The sequence below is a fragment of the Ictidomys tridecemlineatus genome, chromosome 1 (genome assembly GCF_052094955.1).
Source record: "Ictidomys tridecemlineatus isolate mIctTri1 chromosome 1, mIctTri1.hap1, whole genome shotgun sequence".
Taxonomy (NCBI): Eukaryota; Metazoa; Chordata; class Mammalia; order Rodentia; family Sciuridae; genus Ictidomys; species Ictidomys tridecemlineatus.
Window position 1 is genome coordinate 4,907,845 of NC_135477.1, and position 17,693 is coordinate 4,925,537.

At 45.8% G+C, this 17,693-nt stretch overlaps 1 protein-coding gene across 5 annotated transcripts in view; it reads right to left on the reverse strand.

Moving 5' to 3' along the window:
• Dock1 (dedicator of cytokinesis 1) overlaps positions 1-17,693 on the reverse strand; it is a 461,323-nt gene that overhangs the window by 350,284 nt on the left and 93,346 nt on the right. For all 5 annotated transcript variants that reach the window (XR_013427043.1, XM_078024305.1, XM_078024303.1 and 2 more), the window contains exons 20-23: positions 13,458-13,547; positions 13,050-13,150; positions 7,378-7,512; positions 752-860 (exon numbers count right to left, since the gene is read on the reverse strand). Coding sequence is in view for 4 of the 5 variants with exons in the window: in XM_078024305.1 (XP_077880431.1) it covers positions 752-860; positions 7,378-7,512; positions 13,050-13,150; positions 13,458-13,547 (435 nt within the window). In the remaining variant the exon portion in view is untranslated. The remainder of the gene's footprint in view (positions 1-751; positions 861-7,377; positions 7,513-13,049; positions 13,151-13,457; positions 13,548-17,693) is intronic.

Here is a 17,693-nt window from a genome sequence, read left to right on the forward strand (position 1 = left end):
ATTTTTAAGAGAACAGGCCTGGGGACGTTTCTGAAATCATACGTTAAAAGAACATGACAAAAGAAAAGGAAGAAAAGGGGCAGTTACAAAGCACAGTGGAGGGAGAGCCACCAGTTAATCACTCGGAAGACTCGCTCATTGAGGGAATTACTGAGGGCAGCAAACTGCAAATGGCACAGCCTTTGTGAAATAAATCGCCCTGGAAAGTCGCCTCACTGGAGGCCCAAGAGCACAGGGTGCTCTCCCTGCACCCCACGCCATAGTGTCCTGGAGGACGGCGGCCTTGCACAGCGGAGGCTGTTCCACGGGACAACAGGGCAAGCACACGAGACTAAGTGGGAGGAAGACGATGATGGGCATGCTGCATCCCTCACTGTGCACACGAGGACCTGGGAAGCCCAGCTGAAATGCCACCGGTCAGGCACAGCCTGAATAATGTCACGCACATCTGCCCGCCTCCCAGGCTCCCTGAGACCCAGCCGCCCTGACCACTGAGCAGTCCAGCCATCCTCATCAATGCCCCACTTCCACAGAGTTCATTCAGAAGCTCCTCCTGCCCAGGAGCAAGAAGCCCGGCCAAGGAAAGAGTGAAGCACTCCAGGGCCAAGGGGAACAGCCGTGGCAGGTGAGGAGGATCATGCTCCCACCCAGGAGATCCCCCGGTCCACTCAAGTGCAGGGTCCCAGGGTGCACCGCCCCTCTCAGCCCGCGCGGGACCCCTTCCTGCGCGTCCCCCCGGTGTGGTGCCTACCTTCACCCTGACCGTCTGGTCGGCCGTGCTGCTCATCATGTCGTTGATGGAGCGGAAGAGCTGCAGCAGGGACTCCACGAAGTCGGCCTCGCCCTTGTCTTCATAGAGTCTGCAAAAGGAAGCACAGGACACTGCGGGGCCTGCGGGAAGGCCACCTGGATGGACTGCCACGGCCACGGAGCCTGCCGGGCTGGGGGGGAGGCGGCCAGCGCTGGGAGTCAGGTTGGTCAGGCAACCAGGTGGGTCAGGTCAGGAATCTGTGCAGGCCGGACACCATGGGCAGGGGCTGGCTCTTAGGGACACCACCTGCTGCTGTCTCCACCACGTGTGGAACCTTTGACAAACCCCCAAACCCACCAACACAGGAAGGGAGGGACAGAAGGAGGAGGGGCAGAAGGTGGACAGGAGGAGGGAAGGGTCATGGGGATCAGCTTCACTCCCACTCCACGGACTGCCCTAGGAATGTGGGGTGTTCTGCTGGTTACCTTTAAACCCAAACGCTATAAAATTCACAATCATGACACACTTAATAGGCTAAATCTAACATGATCTCACGACCATTTGGAAACGACACAACAATTCATTCAAGATTACTTCATTCATCTTAAGAGTCAATGTTTACTGGAAAATTTTCAAGAGCTGCAGCATATTCAATAAATTGATAACAAAGTTGTACCCTGGTAACGCGGATGCTGATATATATTGCTAATTGTGAATAAGCTTTGTCTATAAATTATTTATTAGAAGTTACTCAGAGTTGCTATGTTACTAAAAAGCAATGCATTAGCATTTTAAAATGTTGCAACTCTGATGTTTTATTAATACAGACTAGTTTTCTGCCTAATTAAAAGTATACTCTACCTGAAAACTTGTGTACAATGGAAAATTCTGTAAACTAAGTGATAATTAATTACCCTAGAGGTAATCTTACATTTAAATGAGTTCCATTGTAAAGAATTCTGTGTGAAATGGGAAATTGCAATGTTGTGTATCTGTTTTGTAAATAAAGTTTCCAAATAGATGTTTGCTTAAATGTTGTACCAAACAACTAGAATTATGCAGTCATGAACTTGTGTTTGCAGGTGGCTGGGAAGCGTTTGGCAGAATGGCAAGAACTCGGGGTGAGGCTTCAAGCCTGCAATCCTTCCCCTCCCCAGGACATTTGCCACTTCAGGAGCAGCATGGGGTCTGAGACTAAAACCCACAGTGACACTTCTACCAGAAGAGCAGAATTTTTTTTGTCCTCAAAGAAAATGACTTGAGCTTGGAAAATACCAAGATGAGAAGCCTAATGTAACAGCAGACTCTGGGGTAAAAACACAATAGAACCTGGGCAAATGAAATGCAGATGGAGGCTCACCAGGGCCACCCTACAGCCTTGACTAGGACAATGTCTGAGAGTTGGGGACTCAGCCCATATCCAGTCCAGAAGAGGGCGGATGACTTGCCTCTGGAAGATCACATCACCTGCAGCTTTACCTGGTATCCAATGAAGTCAGTCAACTCAACAAAAGACCAGACCACGTAGCCACATCAACGAAAGAAAGACCCACAGGTAATGGGAGCCCGGCAGTCAGCTAACAGAACATCAGGATGCTGCAATCAGTGTACTTTATAACAAAGAAAAGAGAAAGATGAAATTATGGGAAATGGGAAGATAGCAAAAGAGAAGGTGAAACAAGACATTTTATAGAAAAGTGGATCTATAAAAAAGACTCAAGTGGAAGTTCTAGAAAAAAAATATAATATCTAAAATTAAGACTTTAACATATGCTTTAGCTAAGAAGTAGACAACGCAAAAGACAGAATTAGTGAAATAGAAGACAACTCACAGAAAAAATAACCACACAGAAGAGCAGAGGAGGCAACTCCAGAGAAGAGTGTTGGGAAACAAAGGGGCGATAAAGACAGAGGGAGAGTCTCGGAGCTGCATTGCCGAGGACCAGACGCAAAGCAGGCAGAGGCAGACCCGTGGACGACAGGCAGGGCCTGAGCTTTCTAAAACCAGGGGACACCTCAGTCCAAAAGCTCTCCCATCATCCCACAGAGACGGCAAAAACCCCACAGAGACACATGGTAACCGCAGCCAGCAGAAGAAACACTGCTAACTTTCAAAAACGTTAAGAATGAGTCCAAAGCTTCTCACTGGAAATGACAGAATCCAAGAGAACAGGACAAGGCCCTGAGGAAGGGACAGTGGCCTCCTCAGAAGGCTACGAGAGGAGAGATGCCCTCAGACACAGGAGGAAATGAGTCGCTCGGGCAAACAACACCAAGAGCTGACCTCTGCCAAGGGAAATCCCACAGAAGGAAGGTGACCCCAGAGGGAAATGGAATGGAGGCTGAAAAGCTGCCATCAATCCGACACATCAAGGACTGATGACTGCACAAAACAGTAACTTCTGATGGAGTTTAAAATCTATGCAGATTTAAAATGCATGATGAGGGCTGGGGTCGTGGCTCAGAGGTAGAGCACTCCTATGTGGGAGGCACTGGGTTTGCTTCTCAGCACCGCGTATAAATAAATGAACAAAATAAAGGTCCATCGACAACTAGAACAATATCTAAAATGAAAGAAAATGCATGGTGATATCAACACAGAAGAGAGGTGGAGTTCGGGTTGCCTTTTCCAGCTCTGTGGAGCATTAGCGTGGAGGGAGAGGAACGGCAGCAATGGGAAGGACCCTCTAGCTGGAGATACATGATCCCCCGGCAATCACTGAGGCTGGCAATGGAGGGCTTGCTAAACGTGGAGAGAGCAGAAAGTGGGACAGAGAAGAGCAAATCTGATTGGTTCTGAAGTAGGCGAAGAAAAGCAGAAGAGGGGAAAAACCAATGATGCCTAAAAGAGAAGGCAGTAGCTACAAACCTGTGGAATAAAAAAAACAAATGTAAGAGTTGTCAAAATCAAAACAGGGTCATTGTGACCAAGTAAATGCAGCCGGGAGGTTGGGCAGGAGGGCTCTTATGCAGGGCTGCCTGACAGTAACCACCAGGAAAGGCTGCCAGCTGCATGATGGCCCCAGGGCCACTGCAGCCCCAGGACAAAAGGGCTTCTACCCACATGCTGTGGTCCAGCTCAGACTCAGGGCAGGCTGGCTGTTAATCACCGTGGCCAAGGAGCAGGTTTCAGATGTCTGATGTGGTCCTCGTCGTGTTTGTCCTTCAAACACCCTCGTGCCTCAACCTCAACCTCTTTAAACCCATCCATGGCCACGGTGGCAGGTGCGTTCCCAGGGCAGCGTTCTGCTGTCCTTGCAGCAGGGTCATTCCCAAGGAAGTGTCGTTCCCCTTTGGAGAATCTCTTTCTGGTTTGCTTAAATGTGGATTGACAGATCCACTATATTATTTAATCACATTATATTTAAATGAATGAACTCATTAAAAGGACTGTCAGACTGAATGAAATAAAAATAGAGCCATACGTAAATATCAAGGTCCCAAAAGGCTGGAAATAAGAGTGGAGAAAAGGGTGTTCTGCACAGTCACCAGCCAAAAGGCCAGGAGAAGGTTTTCATGTTGAATACGAAGTGAATCCATAAGAAAGGCATCACAATTATAAATACATCGGTCTATGATAACACGGCCTCAAAATCTATAAACATCATTAATGTGTCTTCAATATATTTAACAGTCTACCATGAATATTGGTCGGTGAATCAGTGGGTACATGGTGCAGTGATCATCCCTCTGAAGCATCTTTCTGTAATGAAAGGTCACTAAGGAAGTCTAGAAGTTTACCTGTTGGTTTTATCACCTAAACCAGAAGAGTCACCTGTCTGACCTCCTTTGAGGTGGAGGAAGGGCTGGGAAGAAGGAACTCAGAGACTTGCAAACAAGTTAACCGATGAATAAAAACTCCTCCGCTTGCTCCATTCTAAATAAGTATTTATTAACAAGGAACGACAGGATCTTTGTCTGTTAACTAGGTTCCATTCTGTGACCCACGGAATGATAACAAAAGGACAGCTCTGCACAACTTACTCCTGATCAATAACTAATTATTCACCAAGCAAGCAGCAGATGACAGGCAAAAGCTCTACCAAGCGATAGTGAGATCTAGCCATTTGGCTCAGAAGGGCTGCTGCAGGATGGGCCTACTTTCTGGTTAATGTGATCCACCCACACAGAAAACACAGACAGACAAAACCCAGCTGAGAAGAGCCCTTGGCACTCAGAATCTTGCAGTGGGTTCCCCATGAACCGAATGTCTTGGGGCCAGAGCTTGCAAACTGCTGTTCTCATTTCAAGACAAAATGAGTTTTTTAAACAAAAAGTACAGAATCGCAAGCAAGAAAAAAAATGATAAGGGAACTATGATAAGCTTCCACATCTTCATCTCCTGAGTTTCACCTCTTTGTTCTTAGGAAGAATAATTACCGTCAATTACCCCAGAACTTAACAAAGCGACTGCATGATATGAAAACACAGCAGACCGTTTTGCAAGAAGAAGAAAAATAACAGATCTCAAAAGTTTGTTCCAACTGCAAAAAGAAAAACACACTTGTCAATTCCAGCTGTGAGCACAATTGTTTTTCTCCCAAGGTAATAAATGTGTTCCAGGTAAGAAAATGAGAGTCCGGGTTTGTTTTCTTCCCCGCCTCTGAAAACACCCCACATGAGACCTGCTCAAAGCCTGTTACAATCAACATTCCAGACAACTGAGTGGGACACTGGACAGCAGCTTCTGCAGGCAGCCTATGCAGAACTGGACTATGACTACATCTGCAGCCGGGCCTGCCACGTCACAGGTGAAGGCTTAGAAGGACAGCAGGAGGCTGGTGAGAGCAGGGCAGCGGGAGGAAGGATGAAGACTCTGGCCCTGGGGCCCGTGATTTTAAGGTCATGAGGGGGATTCTGTCCCGTAGAATGTGTAAGACACTAAATCATCCTACACAGACTCAAATTGAAGAAGCTATGCATCACACCCATATGTTTAAAGGGGTGGTCCCGCCCTCCCCAAGCCAGTGGGTGGCCAAGATTCACACTCAGGAACAGTAAGAGGGAAAAACACAAGGTTGGAGACCAGGACCAAAAGCTCATTCTGCATTTAGGAGGACAGAAGGAAGCAAAGAGGGAAGGAAACAGAGAAAGCAAAGGCCAAGAGGAACAGCCGTGTTCCCTGGGCCTGGCCAGATAGGTCTGGGAGAGAAGGAGGCCCCACCATCTTCCGAGATCCTGCTGCTCTGTGTCCTAGACAATCTCAGCTCTGCAGACAAGCAAATTATTGCAGCAAATAAACTCAGTTCAGGATCAGGCTGGCTCCTGCTGGGACCTCACTAGGACAGTGGCCCGTGGAGGGAAGCTGCTCTGCTACTGAGCACTTGACACAGAGCCCTTCCTGGGTGTGGGCAGAAGTCAGCTAAGCCTTTTACCCCATTTCTACATGAACCAGTCGCACTGAATATCTGTGGGTCACTTAAGGCCTCAGTGATCTAATATCAAAGAGGAGCCATAGATAGGAGCCCCAGAGACTGACCCACAAACTAAGTAGACTCCACCAAACCTGCTCAAGGACTAGTGACCAGCAGTGAGGGAGATTCTCAGCTCCCAGGTGGCAGACATTCTGGGTTAAAGAACAGGAAGAGTGTCATAGCCCCATCCATGGTACCCTTCTCCCAGAAACTCTGATTTTGGTGAAAGCATCAACAAACCCATCTTAAAGGCCGTTCCTTTCCAGCTAGGGTGGTCATGTGACAGCTCTGCCACCTAGGTGGAAGAACACAGCCTGCAGAAGGAGGGAGGAGCCCTCTGCAAGGACACGGGTGGGCGGAGCTGTCCCTGCCTGGGCGTGCCCCCTGCTTCCTGCAGTGCAGACCTGACATCAGAAAGGAAGGAGCCGCGTAGGGACCTGAGTTGAAGAGACAGACCTAAGAATGGGGGGGCAGAAAGATAAAAGCAACAAGTGAATGCGATCCAACACTCACACGAGCCCTTTCCACATGGCTTCTATCCTAGAGTGAAAGGGCCCAGTGGGGCCAACAGAAAGCTCTCTTGTTTAGCACGGTTCTTAATAAATGCTCATGTATAAAATATGAATACTACAGAATAATAAAGCCACACATGACCTCATGTACTTTAAAGCTCAAAATCAATCCCCGGTCACCCAGATGGTACAAAACCATGTCACTGGCCTGAAGCACCTGAGTGTCCTTTCACCCACAAATGGCGTGTGAGGAGCCTCTTCCTGGAAATGAAGCTCTCTTCTGGCTGAGGAGAGGGGAGGAGGGCACCCCGGGTCTCCCGGGTGAGGCCATTTAACTTGGCTTTGGCTTTTCCTTACTGCTGCCTGTTTCCCTTTGCTTGCTCTTCGGGGCTGTTTGCTAGATAAAGACATACTGAGAAGAAGCCCAGAGCCCTGGTCAGCACCCGGCAGGACGTGGGGAGCGTCACTAACACCTCCAGCAGGCAGCAACAGCGGCCGGCACGCCCCCTGGCCACCGTGGCCAGCTCCCGAGGGACTGCACAGGGGCACAGTGGTCAGCGTGGGCCGCCCCACCCCGGCTCCCTGCTGATGGGTGCTCTGCCAGGCTAACAGCAGGGAGAGGAAGGAGGGAGAAGAGGGGAAGGGGACAGGGGGACAGGAGAGGGCACGAGAAGGAAAAGAGGCCTCCCAGGACACCTACTGGTTGAACAGGACCCGGGAGCGCACGATGAACTTGAAGATGTACTCCAGCGCTTTCATGGCTTTGTACAGCTGGTCATTCACTCCCGGCTTCTCGGCACTGTCCACGTAGTTCCGCAAAACCTTTGTCAGCTTCCTGTTGAGGGGGGAAACACGACAGGGTAAGTTCAGAGCACGGACACCTCTTAATTCTTCCCTGTTATTTTCATCTTGGTTTCCTCGGATCAGTGTGTGCTTTCTCATAGAAGTCTCTGGCTCTTGGGGACACAGGTCTGCGCCCTTCAGAAGCACTTCCTGGCCTCAAGCTGCGGATCTAAGTCCGCTCGCTCGGTGTATCTAACTTGGTGTCACAGTAACTCAGTGAAGTGGTGCTGACCTTGCTCTGCAGATGAGGAAGACAAGGCGAAACGCCAAAACCAAGAAGATCCTCCCCACAGAGAAACAGCCACGATTGTTTTTCCAGAAACATATTGTGGAAGCGTCTGGAAGTTCTAACGCCCAGCGCGGGCTCTCAGCGCGGGCGTGGGACCGTGCATTCTATACTGGGTGAGTAAAGTTCACAATGGGGTACTCCACCACAATTAAAAGGGCACGATAAACAGTATTTGTTACTGGAAATCAACTCCACCACCTCTCCTCATTTTCATAGACTTTTCAAAAACCAGAGTTCTTACATTGAAAGTGAAAGATGAAAAGCCAAATTTCAAATTGGAAACATTGTTGAATTTTTAATGGATTATCTAAGATTCATATTAAAAAGGTACAAACAATATATGAAAATAACATGAGTGGATACATGACTTCATATGGATGGATAAAGTTTAACAGTTTTCAACATTATTTAATAACAGAATCCCCCCAATATTATTAGCTTTAAAAGCATGATGACTGCACTTCTTATAGTCCTTGTATTAATAACTTGCGAGCTGAAAATAATTCCTAACATGAAAACATTAAGAACCTTATTTTTGAGAGTTTAGACAGTTTATAGCACAAAAAAAAATAATAATCGGGATTGTTTTTACATTTTCCATCAAACCCCAGATGTTGTTATTGAAAATTGATAAAAATAAATTATACATTGGAAATTTGGCTGTAATTCATAGCTTATAAATTAAGCATTTATAGATACAGTTCTTAAAAGTTTGAGTAAAAACAAAGGAAAAAGCATTAATTTTTTTTCCATTTTGCTCAATTTCAAAAAACCAGCAAATTCAAATGAAAACAGATTTAGTCAAAGCCTCACGATATGTAAAGAAGGTTAATTTAAATAAGCAAAAGTTGAGAAATATATTTTTAAAATAATCAACTCTATTAATAAATAACTACATGGATATTAAGATAACAAGACTGGGGTGTAGCTACCTGGGAGACACCAGACAAGCATGTGCCAGGCCCTGGGTTCCATCCCCAGCTTTGCTAAAGCAAGTAAATAACATAATAAGAAGTAAAACTCTACCTAGGACAGATAAGATATGGGGAATCCATACCACTGCTGGTAGAATAAACAGGGGGCAGTTTTAGAGGGAAAACTGGTAATACATGATACAATATCTATCAGTAACATCCATTTCAATTAAAAATAGTCAAATCTTTTGACAACAGCAATTGCTAATAATCTGCCATACCAAAGCAATTACAAATGTATTAAATCATGTTCACTGCAGCCTTGTCTATAAAAATACATAAACGGTGCACATGTCCACCATTTGAAGACTGCTTACACAAATCATGATACATCCTACATTGGATATTGCACGCTGTTAAATACAGATGTTGGGGCTGGAGGGGGAAACTCCATCATCCCTACCATGGGAAAGGCTAGTTACGTTGCTATGCTGTTAAAAGAAAAAAAGGCAGAGACAGAAGCTCTACTGTGAGTCCATCCTGTATTCCGCATTCTCTCCCACTGATATTTTGGCCATTTTTATGCTAATAACACATGATTTGTGTTCCTGCAAGTAGTTAAGTCTTAAAATCAGTTTCATCTTTTAAAAATTTATTGGGGTAGTCTAGACATTCTGTGTATTCACATAAATTTTGAAATCAGTTAACCAATTTTTCACAAAGCATATTAGAATTTTGAATGGGATTATGGTGAAACAATAAATTTGGGAAAAATGGACATTCAAGTGAGATTTTTTTCAATCCATGAACATGGTATACACCTCTATTTAGTTCTCGTTAAATTTCTCTAGGCAATGTTTTACAATGGGGGGGGGGGTAGAGGTTTTACCCATCTATTATTAAATTTATTCCCTGGTATCTGATGATTTTTTCAATAGTAGAGAGTAAATAGCACAATACTTTTAATTTCATTTCCCAATTATTTGTACCCACAAAACTGATTGTTCTTTTTGGGTTATGTTTTGTTATGAATATGTAACTTGGCATTTTTTATAAAAAATCATAACACTTAAGGAATATAATGTAATGTGTTGACTTACGTTTACCCTGTGGAATTATTACACCATGTTTTGAAGCTCAACTTTCCTGCACTTACTAGTTCTAGTGATTATTTATCTGTTTGTTGGGTCTGAGGCTTGTCTCACACTGGATTCCACCTGTGCATAATCACACTATGTGAGGATTCAGTTCAGTGCTTTCCCCCCTTTTAGCTAGTTTTCCTGCCTTATTGCACAGTCCCAGCATAATACTAAACAGACAGAGAGAACTGACATCCTTGCTCTGATCCTAAACTTAAGGGAAAGACTGTCAAAGTGAAGCTTTCAGTATGAGGTCAGCTACAACTTCAGTCCAATTTTTGTTTTGTTTTATCAGATTGAAGAATTTCCCATCCGTTCCTACTTTGCTAAGAGGTTTGATCAAAAATGGATGCTGACTTTCATTAAGTGCATTTTCTGCTTGACTGAGACTTCAAGCTAAAAGCACAGAGCTATTAATGTTCCGTTGGTGCCAACAGAACTTCCTGCAGTTATGGGAATCCTCTGTAACTGAGCTGTCCAACGTGGCAGCCGTTCACCATATGTGGCAAGGGGGCACTTGAAATGGACCAAGTGCAATCAAGAAAATGGATTTTCAATCAAATTTTATTTAAGTAGCTCCTGAGTCCAGTGCTGTGAGTTTGGACAGTACAGGTATTGATGGTACCTTCGGTCAGGCAAAGACATTTTAGTCATGGAACTGAAATCCATATTGTCTTTTAAAACGACAAATCAGGCTTCAAAAAAAATTTCAAATTTCTGCTCATCAAAAGACACCAAAAGGATCATCAAGGCACAGTCAGGGAAAAGGGTTCAAAATTCATGTCTGATTCTGTCCATCTCTGTCTGTGTATGTACATGTACATGTGTGTATGTAGAGATCTCTTACAAATCAATACCAAAAAGATACGCAAAAGAATCAAAAATTAAAAGGTGATGTAAACAATCCATTCAAAACTAGCAAATAAAAAATAAATAGGCACTAACTATCTTAAGTGGTCAGGTTACCAATAATGAAAATCACAGAGATATCAATTTGTCCTCCTCACAATGGCTCTAAATGAGAAGCCAGACAATGGGAAATACTGACGAGGATATACTGTGCACGGAATGCCCAGGGATTGCGGGGGGATTACAAATGGCACAGGCATTGTGGAGAACCAAGGGGCAACTCCTTGTGGAGTAAACCACACAGCACAGAAAGGAGACACAAAGGAGATCGGTGGTGCTGGTTACGTTGTAGGACAGTCCCCAAAGTTAACACCTCCCTCCCTTTCACTTGGACCAGAGCCGGTCACTTCCATGATGACTGGGTGCAAAAACAGTCATTCCCATTGCCCAGATCCTTCATTTCTTCTCTGGCAGAGGAAAAAATGGGAAGGACTCTCACCACATTTATCGAAGGAAAGAGACTCTGTAGAAGGCAGTGCTCCCTGATTTGGTTAGAAGTGCGAGATCAATACTGACTCCTCTGGTATCTCAAGGTATAAATACTCATGTTCCCATTGCTGAGAACCCACCTGAGCTGGATAGTTGATCAAAACATGATAAGAATACTTATTTTCCCAAATAAAGATGGGCCTTTGTGCATTTGCAGAGATTGAATGGGAGGGTACTGATTCTTATCTCAGTCCCAGCAGAGATGACAGATAAAATGGTCCTTTGCTATGTGTCTCCCATTGAGCCAGTTGCCAGAACTCCCCCATTTTCACTTTTCTGGCTGGGAACGAGAGCACCCCTCCCCCAACAGCACAGCACAGCACAGAGAGGCTGGTGCCAGCAAGGGCGGACCCTGTGCCCGGCTCATCCTTGCTGTCCTTTTCTGAAATTAAAGTGCAAAGTCTAATCCAAAGACAGCTGTCTGGCCACTTCAAACAAGGAGAGTCAGGATGGCAGCCACACATGGACATCATCTCACACTCACAGCAACCCCGGTCACAGCCATGAACCTGCAGGGTCAGGTCTCAGCCGCCACTCAACCTCCATCCCCTGAGGTCTGTGAAGAGCTACTCAACACAAAAACAAACTGCCATCTCCACTGGGCGAACAAAACGTTTTAAACAAAAATTTATTAGCCAAAGACTCATAAAAGACAGGTCGCAGCTTGCTCTACACGCTTGAGGACATTTTGCATCTCTCTGCCCACCCGGCGGCTCCACCCACCAGCCTGCAATAAAGATGCAGGCGAGGCAGGACAGAAAAGGTCTAGGCACAGGACCAGGTGGTCACCGGCCAGCTTCTGGAGGCAGGCCCCGTGTGTGACCTTGAGCCTGAGGCTACGCACAGGCAGGGAATTCAGATTTTAACTACTCAAAACCCAGATGGGATCTGGGACTCAAATCTGTGGACACTAGAAAGAATTATTTCCAGTGATTCTATTCTTAAAGAAATGTTGTGAATCTTTGTTTTCACCGCAACCTGCACAATACACACTTAGAAGAAATGCCAATAAATCCCACCAGGAGAAAGCAAGCGACACACCATAATAACTCTAATGATAAGGAAACCCAACAACTGCTTACTGCTTTCTAAGCATCAGGGATTTTCCCAAACACTCTACATGTAATAACCCATTAAAATTCTCAAACAACTCTAGAGCCATGTCCTTTTCCACAGACAAGAAGCCTGAAAACCAGAGAGGGTGGTCAACTTGCCCAAGATCACAGAGCTTCTAAGTGACAGAGTGGAGCCAGACTCCAAGACTACACTGTCAACCTCAAGGCCCAGGTACAGCCCAGGTGTGCTGCCGTTCTCTCAGGTACCTTTGGGATACAAGTCAGTCACAGCTGAGTGTTGTGGAGCCACAGGGAAGGCAAGGAGATACACGAAGGGAACAAACCGCATTGTATGCACACCACAGGACCAGCCACCTCCCAACAGGGGCACATCCATGAACTCTAGTGCCTGCTGGGGACCTGAAGTGTGGCAGACACTCTGTGCCCACAGATCAGCCTCGTCGAACATGAGCCGAAATCTCCAAAGATAAATGGAAAGTAGGGAGGAGAAGAAGAATTCATTCCAGAACGCTAGGATAATTTATCACGTATCTCTTTCAACAAGATTGTTAGGTCTGTTAAGAGGGAAACAGTAATAAAAATTATCCCAGTGAGTTCAAGGTTCTAAAGAGGAAAATGTACAGTCACAGCCAAAAGTCGTACAAAAAAAAGACTCTGAATATTAACCATCAAGAAAGAGAAGCGCTGGGTTTAGAACAGATAAAAGAACTCACGTGTAGGCCAGCGTCGCGCTGAAGTGTTTCTTAATGTAGGTCTCCAAAACAGGGTTAAAATGCTGGAACTTTCTATCAGCAATTAGTCCAATGATAAAAACCTGTCAATTAAATCAGCAATATTTTCGTTCACAACATGATGATAACCCTTCCAGAGCCTTCGTCTGGCAGGTCTATGAGAGGAAATGAACCATGACATTTCCAGGCAGCAGCCAGTCCCCCTTCGTGTCTTCCCACCCGACAAGGCGCGTACACAACTACAGTTCCACATGGAAAGGCACTTCCCGCCTGCCAATGCCTTCCCTTTGACCCGATTCACAAGTCCCTCTTTGAGGGGACAGTGGGCAGCTCCCCCACCCGCCCCAGCCGCACTAGGAAAAGCCCCAGCAGGGAAGGGAGGCCCCTTACCAGAGCATCAAACACCAGCGTGTCGAAAGTCTCACTCTCCGAGTTCTCCATCATGATGTTGAAGAGGGCGTCCAGGGTGTCCTGCAGGAACTGCACAGACACAAGAGCTCAGGGGAGACCGGCCCAGCACCCCGTCCCCCAAGTAGAACCCCACTGCCTCTGGTAAGACCCCAAACCCCCCCTGGCCCCAGGGATGCCCATAGAGCACCTCACATCCGTGGATTTTCAGCCATTAGATGCTCAAGGAAAAAACCTCGAGAGTGAATCCCAAGCGGACACATCACCCGAGGGAAGCAGAAGGGGGCCAGAGCTGCAGACCCCACCCCAGCCCAGCCCCAGGACCCTCCCAGCCCTCGGTCCGATTCCCATAAAGCTGGTGAACAAGTACTGGGTAGCTACTCCAGGAAGAAGGATCTGATCTGTCTGCACACACTAAGTGCAGGGCGTGAGCCAGTGAGGGATGAAGCCACATGGGGTCAGGTCCTGCTGAGAACAGAAAGGGCCTTCCACCAGGCAGAACGCCGAGGACAGAAGAGGAGTGTGATTCCGAAGCTGACGTCCCCAGCAGTGGGCCAGAGACACACCTCCAACCAAAGCCCATCAATTCTAGTCTACTAAAATTCACCAAGAACAGGACCCTGCAGAACAGAGGCACTGGGAGTCAGGAAAAACGAGGCTTCCAGGGTGAGCACAGCAGAAGGAGCCAAGCCCTCCCCCCGGCTCCCGTGAGGGCAGGTAGGATGGACTGGAGGGGGTGGACTGGAGGGGATGGGCTCCTAGTGGCGGGTCCTTGCACAGGCAGCATGCCCGGAGTGGAACTGGCCATGCAAAAGAAGGAACAGGATATGGAGTATAGCTTAAGGTCTGGTGTAGTGATGCCTCCTGCTTCACTCTTCCTACTAAGGACGGCGTTAGCTATTCTGGGTCTCTTATTTTTCCAGATGAATTTCATGGTTGCTTTTTCTATTTCTATGAGGAATGTCATTGGGATTTTGATTGGAATTTCATTAAATCTATATAGTGCTTTTGGTAGTATGGTCATTTTGACAATATTAATTCTGCCTATCTAAAAGCAAACTAGATCTTTCCATCTTCTAAGATCTTCTTTAAGTTATTTTCTAGTGTTCTGTAGTTTCATTGAGAGGTCTTTCACCTCTTTTCTTAACTTGATTCTCAAGTATTGTATTTATTTATTTTTTGATGCTATTGTAAATGGGGTAGTTTTCCTAGTTTCTCTTTCAGAGGATTCATTACGGATGTACAGAAATGCATTTGATTTATGAGTGTTGATTTTTATATCCTGCTACTTTGCTAAATTCATTTATTAGTTCTACAAGTTTTTTTCATCATGTCAGATTAGACCCCCAACTTCCTGTTGAGCGCCACAGCCAAAGGGGCCCCAGCAAACTTCCAGCTGCCGGCTGATGATTGGCTCACAGCGGCCCCAGCAACATCTAGCTGATTGGCTCCTCTGCAGTGATGTTCATTGGGCTGTTTCCCTGCCCTTCAGAATGCCAGCTGATGATTGGCTCACAGCGGCCCCAGCAACATCTAGCTGATTGGCTCCTCCGCGGAGCTGCTCATTGGGGGACTTCTTTGGCTCTGCCCACGCAACCCAGCCAATCGGCCTCAAGAGCAGGAGGATTGTGGGAGGTGGTGAGGTTTGTGTGGGGGAGAGGCTTGTGGAAGCCGGTGGTGGCAGTTGGGCTCTGAGGGTTTTTTCCTGAGGAGCTGTTTTGCTTGGCGTTTGTAGTTCTAAAAATAAAGTTAGTTTCTTTTGACAAGTGGCTCCTGAATTGTGCCCAGCCAGCATTTTCCTTAATAAGACTCCTATAGAGCAAGAGCTAACATCAATAACCAATAAATTGGATGGATTCAAATTGAAGTTTTTTCTCAGCAAAAGAAACAATCAGTGAGGTGAAGAGAGAGTCTACAGAATGGGAGCACATTTTTACCACATGCACAGCAGATAGAGCACTAATCTCCAGGCTATATAAAGAAATCAAAAAACTTAACACCAAAAAACCAAATAACCCAATCAATAAATGGGTTAAGGACCTGAACAGACACTTCTCAGAACATGATATACAATCAATCAACAAATATACAAAAAAATGTTCAACATCTCTAGCAATTAGAGAAATGCAAATCAAAACTACTCTAAGATTCCATCTCACTCCAGTCAGAATGACAGCTATTAAGAATACAAACAAGGGGCTGGGGATGTGGCTCAAGCGGTAGCGCGCTCGCCTGGCATGCATGTGGCCCGGGTTCGATCCTCAGCACCACATACCAACAAAGATGTTGTGTCCGCCAAGAACTAAAAAATAAATATTAAAAAAAAATTCTCTCTCTCTCTCTCTCTCTCTCTCTCTCTCTCTCTCTCTCCTCTCACTCTGTCTTTAAAAAAAAAAAAAAAAAGAATACAAACAACAATCATTGTTGGGAGGATGTGGGGGAAAAGGCCCCTCATTGTTGGTGGGGCTGCAAATTGGTGCAACCACTCCGGAAAGCAGTATGGAGACTCCTTTGAAAACTTGGAATGGAACCACCATTTGACCCAGCTATCCCACTCCTTGGTCTATACCCAAATTAGCATACTACAGTGACACAGCCACATCAATGTTTATAGCAGCACAATTCACAATGGCTTAATTTTGGAACCAACCTAGATGCCCTTCAATAGATGAATGGATAAAGAAACTGTGTTTTATATATATACAATGGAATATTACTCAGCATTAAAAGAGAATAAAATTATGGCATTTGCAGGTAAATGGATGGAATTGGAGAATATCAGGCTAAATGACTTAAGCCAATCCCAAAAAACCAAAGGCCAAATGTTTTCTCTAATAAGTGGATGCTGATCCATAATGGGGTGGGGGGGAGCATGGAAAGAATGGAGGAACTTTGGATAGGGTAAAGAGAAGGGAGGAGGAAAATGGGTAGGAAAGATTGTGGAATGAGATGGACATCATTACCCTAGTACATGTATGAAGATGTGAATGGTGTGACTGACTATACTTTGTGTACAACCAAAGAAATGAAAAACTGTGCTCCATATGTGTACTATGAATTGAAATGCATTCGGCTGTCATGTATAACAAATTAAAACAAATTAATTAATTAATTAGTTTTTAAAAATTTTTTTTCAAATTATACTGCCAATGAATTTTGTTTTGCATATTTTACCCTAATTTTTTAATTAAAGATTTAAAAAAAAAAAAAAAAACAGTGGTAATGACTGCACACTACACCAGCAACTATGGACCTGGACAGAATAAAGGGGTGAATTTTATGGTCTATGAATATAACCTTGATGAAACCATCACTTTTAACAAGGAAAAGGGGGTAAGGTAGCTCCACAGCAAGAACATCAAAGGGTGGCTGAACCACATGGGGTCTGGATTCTCCTAAATGGTCCAGCCTATGCCAGTGTCAGAGGTCCTTCCAGACCACACAGAGGGTCTCAAACTGTCACAGCCTGAGATCAGGAAACAAACTTGTGCTCGGTGTGCTGGAACTGGCCACAGAGGCAGAAGCCTCCCAGCTCTCCTCTGGGAAGGAGGACAGCCCCCATGCCCAGCAGGAGACCCCAGACTCACCAAGGCCCGAGTCTTCACCGTACTCCACTGTGCTGCCCAGCCCCAGGTTATACCAGAACACGTCACATACAAATGGCAGAGAATAAAACCACCCTGACCCAAAGGCTCTCTAGTCTAGACAACAAGGGCTCGAGAAACTCTCGGATCATCTGGGTTTGCACCACCTTATGACCCCTTAGCATTTCCCTTTGTTTCCAGAGTGCAACTCCTCACCAAGGTCAAATCTGGTCACCATCTGCTAACAACCTAATGTTCTGCCAACCGGTTTCCAGGTGCCAAGCCCTGGCTCGCTGGTTCTTGCAAACTCCAAAGGAGGCCGGCCAGCCCCACCCAGACCAGTGACCTGCTCAGTAGCCCAGAAACAGCAGTGGAGGGAGCGGAGCCGCCCTCACATGGCTGCAGAGACCTGTGGTCAGGGATGAGCAGGGCAAGGAGGTCCCCATGTGGAGCCAGGAGACGGCTTGTGCAGGCACCCCTCCCTGTCTCTGAGACCACCCGCTGGAGAAACAAAACCACCATTTTCACTCTCCAGTGGGAATGGGAGACCATTGCTTCAACTAAATATATAAAACCTTCCTCAATCTATCAAAGAAGGCCCTCTCTCTAGGATCAGTTATAAATATACAGAAAG